Source organism: Myxocyprinus asiaticus, chromosome 26 (assembly GCF_019703515.2).
Source record: "Myxocyprinus asiaticus isolate MX2 ecotype Aquarium Trade chromosome 26, UBuf_Myxa_2, whole genome shotgun sequence".
NCBI lineage: Eukaryota > Metazoa > Chordata > Actinopteri > Cypriniformes > Catostomidae > Myxocyprinus > Myxocyprinus asiaticus.
In genome coordinates, this window is record NC_059369.1 from 44520018 (window position 1) to 44535634 (window position 15617).

Sequence of the window (15617 nt, forward strand, 5' to 3'; positions counted from 1 at the left end):
TACATAAACCCCACCAAATGTGCGCAGTTTTTTTTTTTTTTTTTTTTTTGCTGTGTAGAACTCTTGTCTATTTTATGTGATCACTTTGGAAAAAGCGCAAATAGGGTAGTATTTAAATCTAAATGACGTATCTTAGAAGGCTGCATAACATTGCTGCCTACCATTTGGAAAAGTCTTCACAACTGTAGTGAGCCAGTGAGGCCTTAAAATGCCATCAAGGTTGGCAGTTCACTCATTTTGCTTGAGAACAACATGGACTCATTCTTTAATAAGCGTGCTGAAATCTGTGCTGTACAGAGGCTGTTGCAGGTCGTTTGTCATTCTGTCTAACAGGCCTGGCTTACCCCAACTCTGTTTGATTTGTAGGCCGGTTGTCTTGGTAAACACGTGGTGTCCGCGGACAGTCCTTGACCTTCGCAGGGCAGGCTTTTCAAAGGGATCCGACCTCGGCGAGGAGGGCGGTTCTGCACTCTGTGTTATATTTGTCGCACCCGCGTTCACTCATTTGTTCCCATTTCAGCTGGGTTTTCAAAACCGTGTTCCTGTTTCTAGGGCAACAACAAGAGCGCTGAAGCCATCCAAATGCAATTCTCCCATACGGAGAAGTCTGTGTGGGGATAGAGGAAGAGGAAACAGGGATATGGAAAAAACGGAAGTCCTTTCCTGTTGGATATGACGCGCAGTGGCCTTAAGACAACAAGGGTGGAAGTTTTGCCTCAGGAAATGCAAACAAATACTCATTGAATATTTCTGTCATGTTTGTCTTCAGTGCGTTTTTTTTATGTTGTTGTTTGTTTTATAAATGTTGTAAGTGTGGACAGGTTTCTCGGTAAGCTTTACAGAATGACAGCCGCGACTTTACACGAGTCCTACTTGTCAGAGCAAATGTAGCCAAGGGTCTTGCTAAACACACAAATGCACAGAGACATTAAGCTTTACTCTTCTAATCCCAACTAAACAGCACTCGAAGGCCATGTAAAGTGTGTTGCGTTCAAGCATGACCAAAATAGACTTTTTTCCCCTTTCCTTTTTGGCTCAATTAAACCACTTGACTGTGTGACGGTGACGTTCCAAATGAAATATGACATGAGATGAATAAAGTCTGTGGGTAAAGAGATTACAGAGAAGCTGGAGTCAGTTTTGTTCTATGGTTTTTCAACATAGCTCTGTGTCGTTCTGTTTGACTTTAGTTCTAAAACAAATAGGAGAAAAACAGTTTTTCTGCAAACTGAACTGGTGAAACATTTGCTAGATTTGCCACCTCATTAAGAGCATAAAGAACTGCTGGTGGGGTTTTATTCATGGAATTTTAAGACCCATCAACATTAAATCTGCTGCAGGAAAAGGTCTGTTGAGACCCTTATCGATTCTGGATTGAGGCATTAAACTGTCTGTTCTGAAGTTTTGTATGTTGGCAATATTATGCATATCAGTAATTTGTGATTTTTTCTCCATTTTTGTATGCTTAATGAAATGAACCTGCAATTGTGTTCAACTGATGTCAATTCTGTTCGGAAGCTCATGATATTGTTTGATTTTGATTTAATGCACATTAAACGATTTTGCACAATCAAATGTGGACTTCTTCAACATTGTCCATGATGCAACATGTTTCTTGTGAGGTCATCCCATAATTAAATGCAGCATATCTTTTCAGTAAAAAGGCTTTCTTTTGATTTAGGTCGAAACAAGGCAATCAGGTAGACTATTTATTACCCCAAGCTTAAAGTAATGTTCCAGGTTAAATTAAAATGCATTAAATTAAAAGACGAAATGTACTGTAATCTTATTTGTGTAAAGTTGTAGCCTGTCTTAAAATGTATTTTGTGAATTACGTAATCCAATCAATCTTCACAGTCTCAAACTATATAGTCCCATGTTCTCAACTAGTTTTTGTGCACTTCAAAAAACAAAAATTCAGCTGGATTTTTGTCTTGTTATACTGTAAAAATATCTAAACCTCCTTTTTTTTTCCTCCAATTTGGAATGCCCAATTCCCAATGCGCTGTAAGTCCTCGTGGTGGCGTAGTGACTCGCCTCAATCCGGGTGGTGGAGGACGAATCTCAGTTGCCTCCGCGTCTGAGACCGTCAATTCGCTCCATGTCATGTGGCTTGTTGAGCGCGTTATCGCGGAGACATAGCGCGTGTGGAGGCTTCACACTATTCTCTGCGGCATCCACGCTCAACTCGCCACGCGCCCCATCGAGAGCAAGAACCACATTATAGCGACCACGTGGAGGTTAACCCAACGTGACTCCACCCACCCTAGCAACTGGGCCAGTTGGTTGCTTAGGAAGCCTGACTGGAGTCACTCAGCACGCCCTGGATTTGAACTTGCGACTCCAGGTGTGGTAGTCAGTGTCTTTACTTGCTGAGCTATCCAGGCCCCCTAATCCTCTTTTTAAACCATCCTGAGACAAAATGTGAAACAATATTACAGTACGTGCTTTATATCTAAACTATTATACATTTCTCTGCAGTTTCCCAGTGAAATGTCCAGCGGGGGGCGCCAAAAGCAAGTGAAATGGTGTCGTAATCAGACGAGGTGAATGTTAGATGGAGGTTTGAGTAATGAGTAAAACAGACCTCCCTAAACTCTTCAACCTAAACCTAACCAAGAGTGTCCTAAAAGCAAATGAGAAGACATCCTTACCCTAAACCAACACCTAAACCAAACCAATAGCGTCCAAAAACAAAATGTGCAATTAAAAGCACATTTTCCGACACAACCATGTCATTTCGCGTCACTTCTGTGACGCTCTCATCTCATTTGTCAGCTTGAGCCTTTGGCTGGTCTCGAACGCGGTCTTCTGAGTCCATGGTCCAACACACTATCAGGTGAGATACTGCGGAAACTAATCATGTTGGAATAAATGTGTAAATGTAGGTCTGTCTGTATTACAAGTGTTAAAATGTATCATTTTTCAAAAGATGCGTTACAGTTAAAGTGTTTCGATATCATAACATAGCAGTGTGTGAGTAAGTGTGAAAAGTGTTTATAAAGCCATAATCAGCTGTTGTAGTTGTGATTTGTGTGGAAGTGAATAAAACTAACAGTCGTTATACAGGTGCATCTCAATAAATTAGAATGTCGTGGAAAAGTTCATTTATTTCAGTAATTCAACTCAAATTGTGAAACTCGTGTATTAAATAAATTCAATGCACACAGACTGAAGTAGTTTAAGTCTTTGGTTCATTTAATTGTGATGATTTTGGCTCACATTTAACAAAAACCCACCAATTCACTATCTCAAAAAATTAGAATATGGTGACATGCTAATCAACTCAAAACACCTGCAAAGGTTTCCTGAGCCTTCAAAATGGTCTCTCAGTTTGGTTCACTAGGCTACACAATCATGGGGAAGACTGCTGATCTGACAGTTGTCCAGAAGACAATCATTGACACCCTTCACAAGGAGGGTAAGCCACAAACATTCATTGCCAAAGAAGCTGGCTGTTCACAGAGTGCTGTATCCAAGCATGTTAACAGAAAGTTGAGTGGAAGGAAAAAGTGTGGAAGAAAAAGATGCACAACCAACCGAGAGAACCGCAGCCTTATGATTGTCAAGCAAAATCGATTCAAGAATTTGGGTGAACTTCACAAGGAATGAACTGAGGCTGGGGTCAAGGCATCAAGAGCCACCACACACAGACATGTCAAGGAATTTGGCTACAGTTGTCGTATTCCTCTTGTTAAGCCACTCCTGAACCACGGACAACGTCAGAGGCATCTTACCTGGGCTAAGGAGAAGAAGAACTGGACTGTTGCCCAGTGTTCCAAAGTCCTCTTTTCAGATGAGCAAGTTTTGTATTTCATTTGGAAACCAAGGTCCTAGAGTCTGGAGGAAGGGTGGAGAAGCTCATAGCCCAAGTTGCTTGAAGTCCAGTGTTAAGTTTCCACAGTCTGTGATGATTTGGGGTGCAATGTCATCTGCTGGTGTTGGTCCATTGTGTTTTTTGAAAACCAAAGTCACTGCACCCGTTTACCAAGAAATTTTGGAGCACTTCATGCTTCCTTCTGCTGACCAGCTTTTTAAAGATGCTGATTTCATTTTCCAGCAGGATTTGGCACCTGCCCACACTGCCAAAAGCACCAAAAGTTGGTTAAATGACCATGGTGTTGGTGTGATTGACTGGCCAGCAAACTCACCAGACCTGAACCCCATAGAGAATCTATGGGGTATTGTCAAGAGGAAAATGAGAAACAAGAGACCAAAAAATGCAGATGAGCTGAAGGCCACTGTCAAAGAAACCTGGGCTTCCATACCACCTCAGCAGTGCCACAAACTGATCACCTCCATGCCACGCCGAATTGAGGCAGTAATTAAAGCAAAAGGATTGACCCTACCAAGTATTGAGTACATATACAGTAAATGAACATACTTTCCAGAAGGCCAACAATTCACTAAAAATGTTTTTTTTATTGGTCTTATGATGTATTCTAATTTTTTGAGATAGTGAATTGGTGGGTTTTTGTTAAATATGAGCCAAAATCATCACAATTAAAAGAACCAAAGACTTAAACTACTTCAGTCTGTGTGCACTGAATTTATGTAATACACGAGTTTCACAATTTGAGTTGAATTACTGAAATAAATGAACTTTTCCACGACATTCTAATTTATTGAGATGCACCTGTAGCTCCTGTTATAGTGTTCACTTCACTAGAAACGTAGAACGTGGCATATAAAAATGAGTTTGCAAAAATGTAGTTATAGTAACAATGATTCCACGAGAACAGGTTGCTTTAAACAAGATCAGTGTTCCGCAAAATATAACAATTTTGTGAGATTTTACTTAAAACATGGAAAAAAAATATGTGCCAGTTGGGTTTGAACATTAAACATAGTTCAAATGGAAATGTTTTTATTTTTCTGACCCCATCGAAATATATATTTTTCCCTTGTTTTATGCGTAAACCTCAAACATATTTATACATCCCAATGATGTTTTCTTTGTCTATTATTTGGTTGCATTTTTTAACTTTTATTTTCATTGTAGCTAACTGTGTTTCCTTGGTTACTGTAAGGTTAATATAATCCAAAAAACACACTTGCAGAAAATTGTTTAATATTGTGAACCTCTTAATAAAAGCATGTAAACACATAAATAGCACTTTATTTTTTTCTTAGATCTCTCTGAAAACAAGAAATGTTATCTAGGGTTCCCTCAGTCATGGATAACCTGAAAATATCAGGGAATTTTTAATAGTGTTTTCATGGAAATTAATACATTCTCAAAGGTCATGAATGTTTCAACAGTGAACGTATATTTTTCTAGTTTTGATCTGCTCTAAAATTAGCTAGATATTGTTCTTGTGTAGAGTGAAACTTGCTCATAAGCTAAAGTGATGTTCAATTTGTTTGCGTCTTTTTCTTTCTTTAATGAATAGGTCACTAATTCTCTAATTTTCACAAATTGATCAAAATGAGTCGGTAGCAAATCGGCCTGAATCAAAATAGTTCTCAATCACAAATGACTGGAAAAATCTTGTGGAAATGTATTGGTCAAGAGGTGTGGTATATCTTTTGTAATTTTTTATTTTGTGCCCTCTGACAGTTTTAGAGCTTATTATAAAGTATTTTAGTAAGTAATGTTGCAGTATTGTACACAAAGCCTTGTACATTTAGCACTCCACATTAGAAAAGCTCTACCTTTTCCTCTCTGAATGTCACATCTGACTATCTTCCTCTCTGACTTTCACCTTCACTCATTCCTGTACCTCCCCGTCTCTCAGGACTCCAGATGTATTGTTGTTAGAAGTGGAGAGGTCGTGCCTAACCTGGAAAAGTGCAGCGGTGCTGATATCTCTCATAAAAGCCCCGACTCGCAGCCACAGCCATTAGAATTCCACTGAGGACAGGAGAAGTGTGATGTGCACAATTCACCCCAAAACTCCCTCAGTATCTCTCTCTCAGCCATCACTTCACTGCCAGCCTTCTCCTACACCTCACTCGCTCATTCATGCCTTTCTTTCCCTCAGAAGAACTCATGTGGCTGATAAAAGGGAAGGTTTTTAAAGACTTCAGCACTTTCAGTGTATTATTCTGTCCAGAAAATCCCTGGCAAAAATTGCATTCCATTTTCCCCACTCATAATCTCTGCTTCATCCTCTTTAGAAGACCAGAAGCCAGTTGAATGGACATAAGCAGAATCATTTAGAGAGAGAGAGAGAGAGACATGAACACCTCCTATATAAGTGCTTTCACAGTCAGACCACAGACATACTTGACAGATCATTGCCAAATTAAAGTTTTCCTGAAAAGAAGCCACAGTCACAGTGTAACTGATCATAATCTTTGTGAACTAATAGAAATCAAGGAAAGCTATAAATGGACTATTGATAGAGAAACCAAATACATCAACACAATCAACTCTGCAGAAATAACTAACCTCATCAAAAGATTCCTTGAAATCCAATTGCAGCCCACCTTAATAGATGTAAACAAGGCAGTAAAACTAATCAATGAAATATTCGACAGATCCGCCACCAAAGCAAACCTTACCAAAAAAAGCAAAAAACAAAAACCTAGGCACAATAAACAAAACTGGTTTGATGATGATGAATGTAATTCTGTTAGAAAACAACTTAGACACCTTTCCAACCTTCAACACAATCAACCTCACAACTCTGAATTAAGAGAAAAACAATGAAACACTTAAGACATATAAAAGAACGCTTAAGCAACTATATTACAATCAAACTTTGTGACATTGAAGAGTCCATTAATACAAATGTCTTCTGGAAGAAATGGAATGATTTAAATACAACCAAAAATCAGGACTTACCTACAGTATATCAAATGGAAATATCTAGAAAGATAACTTTAAAACTCTTTACAAAGAACTCCCGTCAACTAGTCTATCACCCCAACAATTACTGACCATGAGCAAGCTGGAAATACTAGAATCAGCCATCAAAGACAGCCAGAACCCTCTAGATTACAACCTAACACTAAAAGAACTGACACATTCACTCAAAAAAAAGAAAAAAAAAAATTGCAAAGCATGTGGCCCTGACTTAATTAGAAGAGAAATGCTCACAAACAGCTCAACTGACTTACAAATTGCTTTACTTAAGTTATACAGCTTTATTTTAAAAACTGGCCACTTTCCTGAAATCTGAAACAAGGGACTAATATCCCCTATTTATAAGCGCGGAGGCAAATCTGACCCCAACAATTACCGGGGCATCTGTGTCAGCGGTAACCTGGGGAAGGTCTTCTGCTGTATTCTAAACGTCCGAATACAGGCCTTCCTTATGATGCACAACATCCTGTGTAAAAACCAGATTGGCTTTCTAGCAAACTTCCACACAACAGATCACATCTATACGCTACACACTCTGATTGATAAGCATGTTCACCAAACACAGAAATCTAACGTTTTTGCATGTTTAGTTGATTTTAAAAGGGCATTTGACTCCATTTGGCATGAAGGACTATACTATAAAATTCTCCAAACTGGTGTAGGTGGTAAAGTGTATGATATCATTAAATCAGTTTATCTGAACAATAAGTGTGCTATAAAACTTGGCAAGAAAAGAACTGAATATTTCACTCAGGGCCGTGGGGTGAGACAGGGCTGCACTCTTTTTAACATTTATATCAATAAACTGGCAACAACACTGGAACAATCTGCAGCTCCTGGCCTCACCCTAAACAACACAGAAATGAAGTTTCTCCCGTATGCAGATGATCTGGTGCTGCTGTCACCCACAGCTGAAGGTCTACAGCAGTACATAGACCTGCTCCAGCAGTACTGCCACAACTGGGCCCTGGCAGTCAATCCTATTAAAACCAAAATTATGATTTTGCAAAATAAAGCCAAACTTCAAGACATCAAATATATTTTCATACTAGGCAACACCACCCTAGAACACACACTAAATTACGATTATCTTGGACTAAAAATAAGCGTGTCAGGCGGCTTTGGTCTTGCTGTTAACACACTGAAGGAGAAAGCAAGGAGAGCATTCTATGCCATTAAAAGAAAATTTCATAACAGAAATCCCAATCAAAACCTGGAACATAATATTTGACTGTGTCATTTTACCCGTCGCCCTGTATGGAAGTGAGATCTCTGTAGGACCCATCTGTAGTCACGACTTCACTAAATGGTTTAAACACCCTGTTGAGACCCTCCATACAGCATTCTGTAGGAACATTTTAAGAGTCCAAAAGAAAACGCCAAATAATTAGCCGAGCCGAACTAGGCAGATTCCCATTCATTTTACACATTCAAAAGAGTGCTACTACATTTTGGAAATACCTTAAATAAAGCCCCCATCAAACACTCCACCATGAGGCTTTTTTTAATTTTATTTTCTCCCCAATTTGGCATGCCCAATTCCCACTGCGCCCTAGGTCCTCGTGATGGCGTAGTGACTCGCCTCAATCCGGGTGACGGAGGACGAATCTCAGTTGCTTCCACATCTGAGACCATCAATCCACACAATTTATCACGTGACTTTTTGAGCACGTTACCGCGGAGATGTAGCATGTGTGGAGGCTTCACACTATTCTCCACAGCATCCACACACAACTCACCACGTCCCCCACTGAGAGCGAGAACCACATTATAGCGACCACAAGGAGGTTAACCCAACGTGACTCTACATTCCCTAGCAACCGGGCCAATTGGTAGCTTAGGAAGCCTGACTGGAGTCAGTCAGCACACCCTGGATTCAAACTCACAACTCCAGGTGTGGTAGTCAGCTTCTTTACTCGCTGAGCTACCATGAAGCAATTTTAGACCAAGAGCTGAACCTGAAAAGCAGTCCTCTCAGCCAGCTGGTCCTGAAACTCAACAGCTCTAACCAGTTACAGACCAGTACTTCTGAAATAAAACATATCAAATTTGGCCAAATCATAAAGCACAATAAAAATACCTATTTGGAACATTGGGAGAATGAAACTAAATCACAACACTAATTAGAATGCTATAGAGGTCTAAAAAGAAATTATTTTATCTGTCCACCGTCAGAGATGTAAAACAGAGGCACATCCTGACCAAATACAGGCTGAGTGATCATAACCTCGCCATAGAAAGAGGGAGACTTAAAAAGTCTTGGCTCCTCAGAGAAAACAGGACATGTGTTCACTGCCAGAATGGAGAGGTTGAAACAGAGATGCACTTTCTCCTCCACTGTTAAAAATATCAATTAATTAGAAACACATTCTTCACAAAATGCAGTCAATCTATATCTATAACTGTATATTACTGTGTATCAGTTACATGTGATTTAAAATATTTACATACAATGCATTTGTTTATTTGTTTGTTAATTACTGTGTTCTAAATATCCACAGTTTAAATCTGTTGATTATTGTTATACACATGTTTCTGCTCTGTTTGATTTTGACTGTAACGTGTGCTTTGGCATCATTGTAACATACAGTCATGCCAATAAAGCAATTGAAATTGAAATTAGAGAAAGAGGCCGAGTGAGTGAGTGAGAGAGAAAGGTGCCTTGGAAGTTTATATTATTACAGTTTGGAAGTGCTAACCTGGCTTGTCATTGAAAGATCTGAAAATGAATCTGAATCCATCAGAATTTGCAAGAGAGAGTTTTGAGACAAACGTATGTCAATGTACAGTGGGGTCCAAAAGTTTTTGGTGGTTTTAAGGAGTTTGAAACATTTAAAACAAAGTTATGATGAAACCAACAACAAAGAAAGAAATACCCTGCACTGTTTCTGGGTGATTAATCAAATGTTAGCAAATTGGTGACATTGACCTAGTTAACTCCTTTAGTTATGGGACATGGGTCAATGGTGTGATGTTTATTTATTTTTGTTTGTCTGTATCTATTATATTAATTACATGTAATTCACACAAAACTATTACTTGAATACACCTCTGCTGTGATGAACATGCTTTCAGTTTCTGGGGTTTATTTATTTTTTTATTTTTTGTCTGGGGTTTAAACAAACAAAAAAAAAGTGTCATCCAGAGACAGTAAAAAAAAAAAAAAAAAAAAGTCTCATTAAAAGCTGAAATTCTTGAAAAGATAAAGAAATGTTGGCATCTGTAGTTTGGAATAATCGTTTTATTATTTATAAACAAAAATAAGCAGTGAAAATATTTTGTTTTACAGTTTTGTTACAATTGCTAACAATCTTTTGTCCAATTTGTTGTCACATTTTCAAAACTCTAAACACAATTAGCACAACATCCATCTGTTGTGGACCATACCATTAACATAATTCATGTTGTTTTCACAGAATATGCAGTCAATTAACATGTTTCTAAAATGCTTACATTTTCTTTACATACAAGCTTACCCAATACCAAAATCATGGATCTTTCTTGTCTAATTTACAAATGCTTGCACACAGCATGCCAGAAATGAAGACCTAATGTTCCAAACCTTAAATATAGTATAATGCCTCTGCTTCTGCAACAGCAGCAGCTCAAAAGCTATATTGTAACAGCTGATAAACATTTTTGTATGAACAGATCATTGAAACATTGAGAAATTGCTGATTTACTGCAAGTTGTGTAAAACAGACCAACCACAGCTGATTCCAATCTCAATCAGAGACATAGCCAGGTGTTGATGATCTTTCCATTACATGGACATACACAGTAAAAAGGGACTCTTTGGATTGGTTTTGTTCATTGTGGATACAGAACAACACAGAGGAGCAGAGAGAGAAGTAGTTGGACCAGGGAGAGGAGTAGTTGGACCAGGAAAAGGAATAGTTGGACCAGGGAGAGGAGTAGTTGGACCAAGGAGAGGAGTAGCTGGACCAGGGAGAGGAATACTTGGAACAAGGAGAGGAGTAGTTGGACCAGGGAGAGGAGTAGTTGGACCAAGGAGAGGAGTAGCTGGACCAGGGAGAGGAATACTTGGACCAGGGAGAGGAATACTTGGACCAGGGAGAGGAGTGGTTGGACCAGGGAGAGGAATGGTTGGACCAGGGAGAGGAGTAGTTGGACCAAAGAGAGGAGTGGTTGGACCAGGGAGAGGAGTGGTTGGACCAGGGAGAGGAGTGGTTTAGCCAGGGAGAGGAGTAGTTTGACCAGTTAGAGGAGTAGTTTGACCAGTTAGAGGAGTAGTTTGACCAGGGAGAGGAATAGTTTGACCAGGGAGAGGAATAGATGGACCAGGGAGAGGAGAAGTTGGACCAGGGAGAGGAATAGTTGGACCAGGGAGAGGAGTGGTTGGACCAGGGAGAGGAGTGGTTGGACCAGGGAGAGGAGTAGTTGGACCAGGGAGAGGAGTAGTTGGACCAGGGAGAGGAGTAGTTGGACCAGGGAGAGGAGAAGTTGGACCAGGGAGAGGAGTAGTTGGACCAGGGAGAGGAATAGTTTAACCAGGACAAGGGAGAAGGAGAGGTAGGGGGAGAGGGAGAGGAGTAGTGGGGCCAGGGAGAGGAGAGGAATAGTTGGACCAGGGAGAGGAGTAGTTTGACCAGGACAAGGGAGAAGGAGAGGTAGGGGGAGAGGAGTAAGAATGCATGGTGGTGTTCAAAGGAGAGTAAGAGCTGTTGTCACTGATGAAATAAGAGCCACCATCATAGACCATGTGATAAACCATGGTCTATCAGTGAGAGAGGCTGGTGAAAGAGTACAGCCTAATCTCAGATGGTCAACTGTGGCTTCCATTATCCGGAATTTTCAACAAACCAACAGGTAAGTAATGCATTTCACTTCTTCTAACATTACTGTTGCTATATCCCACAGTAACTGTAGGCCACCAGTCCCAATGCAAATACATATGTTGTATTTTTGTTCCTCTAAAGGACGCAACTGGAAACCATTTACATATACTGTGTCTGATTTCTTTCAGAGAGTCATGGAGTTAATCAGACCCCTCATGAAATCATTTATGTAGATGAGGCAGGGTTTAACCTGGCAAAAACACATTACAGGGAAGATACATCATCTGGAAAAGGGCCACCGTTGTTGTGCTGGGTCAGAGGAGCAAATATCACAATGTGTGCTGCAATCTCGAGTGCTGGTTTGGTCCTGCAGAAATGCCAGATTGGTCCCTACAACACTGAGTGTCTTCTTTTGTTTTTAGATGACCTCCACCAACAACTGGTGCCAGAAGCAGAAAGGGAACAGGTGGGAGGAAACGTGAGGACATTTGTGATCGAATGGGACAATGTAGCATTCCACCATTCACATGCAATCACAAATTGGTTTGCAGCCCATCCAAGAATGGTTTCCCTTTTCCTCAACCCCACTGAGGAATTTTTTTCTGCCCTCGAGGTGGAAAGTATATGATCATTGGCCACATGACCAAATGTTGCAATGGATGCTGGCTGCAGAAACATCTCAGCTGAAAACTGCCAGGGGTGGGTAGGGCATGCCAAGCATTTCTATTCAAGGTGCATAGGGAGAGACAACATAAGATGTTATGTGAATGAGAACATGTGGCCAAATGCTGAAGATTGTATAGATTAGAACAGGACTGTGCAACTTCGTGTTTTTTCCCTTTTTTCCCTTTTCCCTTTTTACTGTAATTGTGTTTTATTTTTACACACTTGGAACCAAAGGCCATGTATGCAGGGGCAGTGCCAGGATTTTTTCACAGGGAGGGCTGGACAGGGTACCGTGATCAGTCTGTGGTGGCACCAAAATTCTGTCCGACCGAGGGTGGGGGGGATAATGACTCACTTTTAGATAGTATGTTGCCAAGAATGCACACATTCGACACTCAACTAAAAATGTAAAGTGGGTTACAATAAAAGGAAACTGAACTATAAAAAAACAAAAGGAGTTCATATTGTCTGTGGTATGCAGGTAGAACTGAAACATGACAAGTTATGCAGTTTTTGTAATGCCATCAACTGTTAGTATTTTGACAGCTATGATTGACTATATGTTCCTGTTGGATAGAAAACATGCTAGTGTTTTGACAGAATGATTAGATATTGAGTTGGGTTTGCCGTGTTTTGATAGAGTTAGTGTATGTAGAGAAAGTTTTTTGCATTTTGAAATATAGAGATGGTATTTAATGAATAAAATGTGGTTTTGAGCAGAAAATTTAACTATTTGTCTTATTGTGAGATGTAGGTGTTTTGCTGTGTTAAGAGTTTAAAAAAAGTATCTTAAGTATAGGTAAACGCTTGTATGTAATTGTAAAAAAAAGTTAACATTTTATCAAAGTATGTTCCCTGTCCTATGCAAGTGAAGCTCAATCGACAGCATTTGCGGCGTAATATTAATTACGACAAAAATCAAGATTAAAGTGAAGCACTTACAATGGAAGTGAATGGGAGCACATGGTAAGTTGTGTGTGGATCGTAGAGAGTAGCATGAGCCTCCACATGCTGTGAGTCTCCGCGGTGTCATGCACAACGAGTCACGTGATAAGATGCGCGGATTGACGGTCTCAGAAGCGGAGGCAACTGAGACTTGTCCTCCATCACCCGGATTGAGGTGAGTAACCGCCCCACCACGAGGACCTACTAAGTAGTGGGAATTGGGCATTCCAAATTGGGAGAAAAGGGGTTAAAATAAATAATAATAATAAAAAACATATAACAAAATATTATTTAAAAAAATCTAACTTTTAACTAGTGCCATTATTTGTAACTGTTGGTGAGTAGTTCACTAAAAGTAGGAAAGCTACTAACTTAACTAAATTTTTCAGTAGCGTGACAGTAGCTCAGCTATTTTCATAATAGTGTATCTTTTCCAGTAACCAGCTACATTTTCCAGCGGGTAGCGTTACAAAACGCTTCATTTCTCACATACCGTGAACGCACCAATGGAGCTGACACCGAGGGAGAAATCAAACATGCTCATCTGAACCGTTCTCTTTCTGTCATGGAGTGTTCAGAAATCCGAATCATTTCTGAATCAAGTCAACTGGTTCTTTCAGACCGTTCATGTAAATGAACCGGTGAAAATAAACCATGATGTTTAGTGTTGGGAAGTCTGATTCATTTTAGTGTGAGTCGGTTCTTTCAGACAGTTCATGTAAATGAAGTAGATCACATAAATGATTCACTGATTCACTTGAGCCCTGTGCAGCCTTAAAAGGACTTTGCCATCTTTTTCTAAACAAAATATTCAGTTTATTGCTGCTGTTTCTCACTATATTTCAATTCAGTTTTATAAAATGTGGTGTTTTCTAGTTTTACTAGTGTATATTAAGTATAAATTTGTTTAGTTTTCAAACTTTTGATGCCAAGGACCCCCAAATATGATGATGATGATTTCCTTGCAAGGACCCCCAGCTATTTATTTTAATTAAGAAAGTCATATTAAGACTGTTATACTGTATGACAAAAATAGTAAGTGTGATATTATAAAGACAACCTGTTGTTTGTAAAATTGACTAGTTGGTTTTAATATTGTCACTGCAATACTGTAGTATCCATATAGTAAAACTATAGTTCATTTTTATAGGGGTATGTCACCCTGTATAAATATAACTATCAGGTGATATTGAATTCTGCAATCAGATCTGTAGCTTGTAGTGTGTATAAATTAGCTAACTACTTTTTAAACGAGTAGCTTAATGGTAGTTTACTACTTCAAATTATGAGTAACCTGCAGCTACGATTACAAAGTAGCTTCCCCAACATTGCTTTTAACCAAGTTTGACAACCAGGTAGTCTCCAAATTATATCTATTATTTCATAATTGTATTTTTTTTTCTTTTTTTTTTTTTTTTTTTACTTTAACCCTTGTGTGTCAATAAAAAAAAGTTACTCAGAGGTCCTTCGAGGACAAAAAGGTCCACGTCAAAAAACTGCCATAAACATATTATATATTAATATTATTTTCCACTTTCAATGAGTTATTTTTTATTTTTTTACCAGCATCAGTCCTGATCATAACTACCAAATATTCATTCATTTTCAGGATTTTAACCCTTTAAATGCCAGTTTGTTTACAAAATGCCACTGTTGTTTTTACACACACACACACACACACACACACACTCAGTACTCACATACAAACACACTCTGACATCCATACCAATACACACACACAATTTTATCTGCATCATTTATTCAGTTGTCCTGCAGTGCTCTATAATACAGCAAACAGAGAATAGGGGAAAAGCTTGTATTTGCTCCATAGGCTAAACATGAGGAAAATGGCACCATCTGGTGGAAAATATTAAAAATGTAAATTTTGAAGCCAGGGCTCCTGAATGAAAGAATAATATCATAGAATTCATGATTTTATGCTTTAATGGCACTGGGATCAAATATTGCAGTTTTAATGGGTTTCAATGGATATATTATTGTCCTGTGTACACAGTGTATTATAGATTGTATTATAGGAACTGAGGTTGAAATATCAAAATTACCCCAAAAATACACACCTTTGGCAAAATGTATGCCGTTGGCATTAACAGAGACAAAATGAGTGAAAAAACAAAAATGAAAAAGACAAAAATGTCCCGAAGGTCACACAAAGGTTAAAATAAATGGTACTTGGTTTAATATTTTGTTGTCTAATGCCATTTTCAAATTTTTAAAAGGACTGTTCTGCCAAAAATTTAACTTCTGTCATCATTTACTCACCCTCATGTTGTTTCAAACCAGTATGACTTTCTTTCTTTCTGCCCAACCTCTTTTGCCTTCCAAGGAAGAAAGTCATATGGGTTTGGAACAATATGAGGGTGAGTAAATAATGACAG

General features: G+C 39.0%; 1 protein-coding gene across 2 annotated transcripts in view; it reads left to right on the forward strand.

Annotated features, from left to right (window-relative positions):
- Nucleotides 1-1575, forward strand: part of LOC127417061 (endosome/lysosome-associated apoptosis and autophagy regulator family member 2-like) — a 38657-nt gene extending 37082 nt beyond the window's left edge. Inside the window, exon 22 of one of the 2 annotated variants that reach the window (XM_051656759.1) lies at nucleotides 553-1575. In XM_051656759.1, coding sequence (XP_051512719.1) covers nucleotides 553-621 — 69 coding nt within the window. In that variant the 3' untranslated portion in view covers nucleotides 622-1575. The other variant, XM_051656760.1, reaches the window with a different exon arrangement.
- The last annotated feature ends 14042 nt before the right edge of the window (nucleotides 1576-15617 follow it).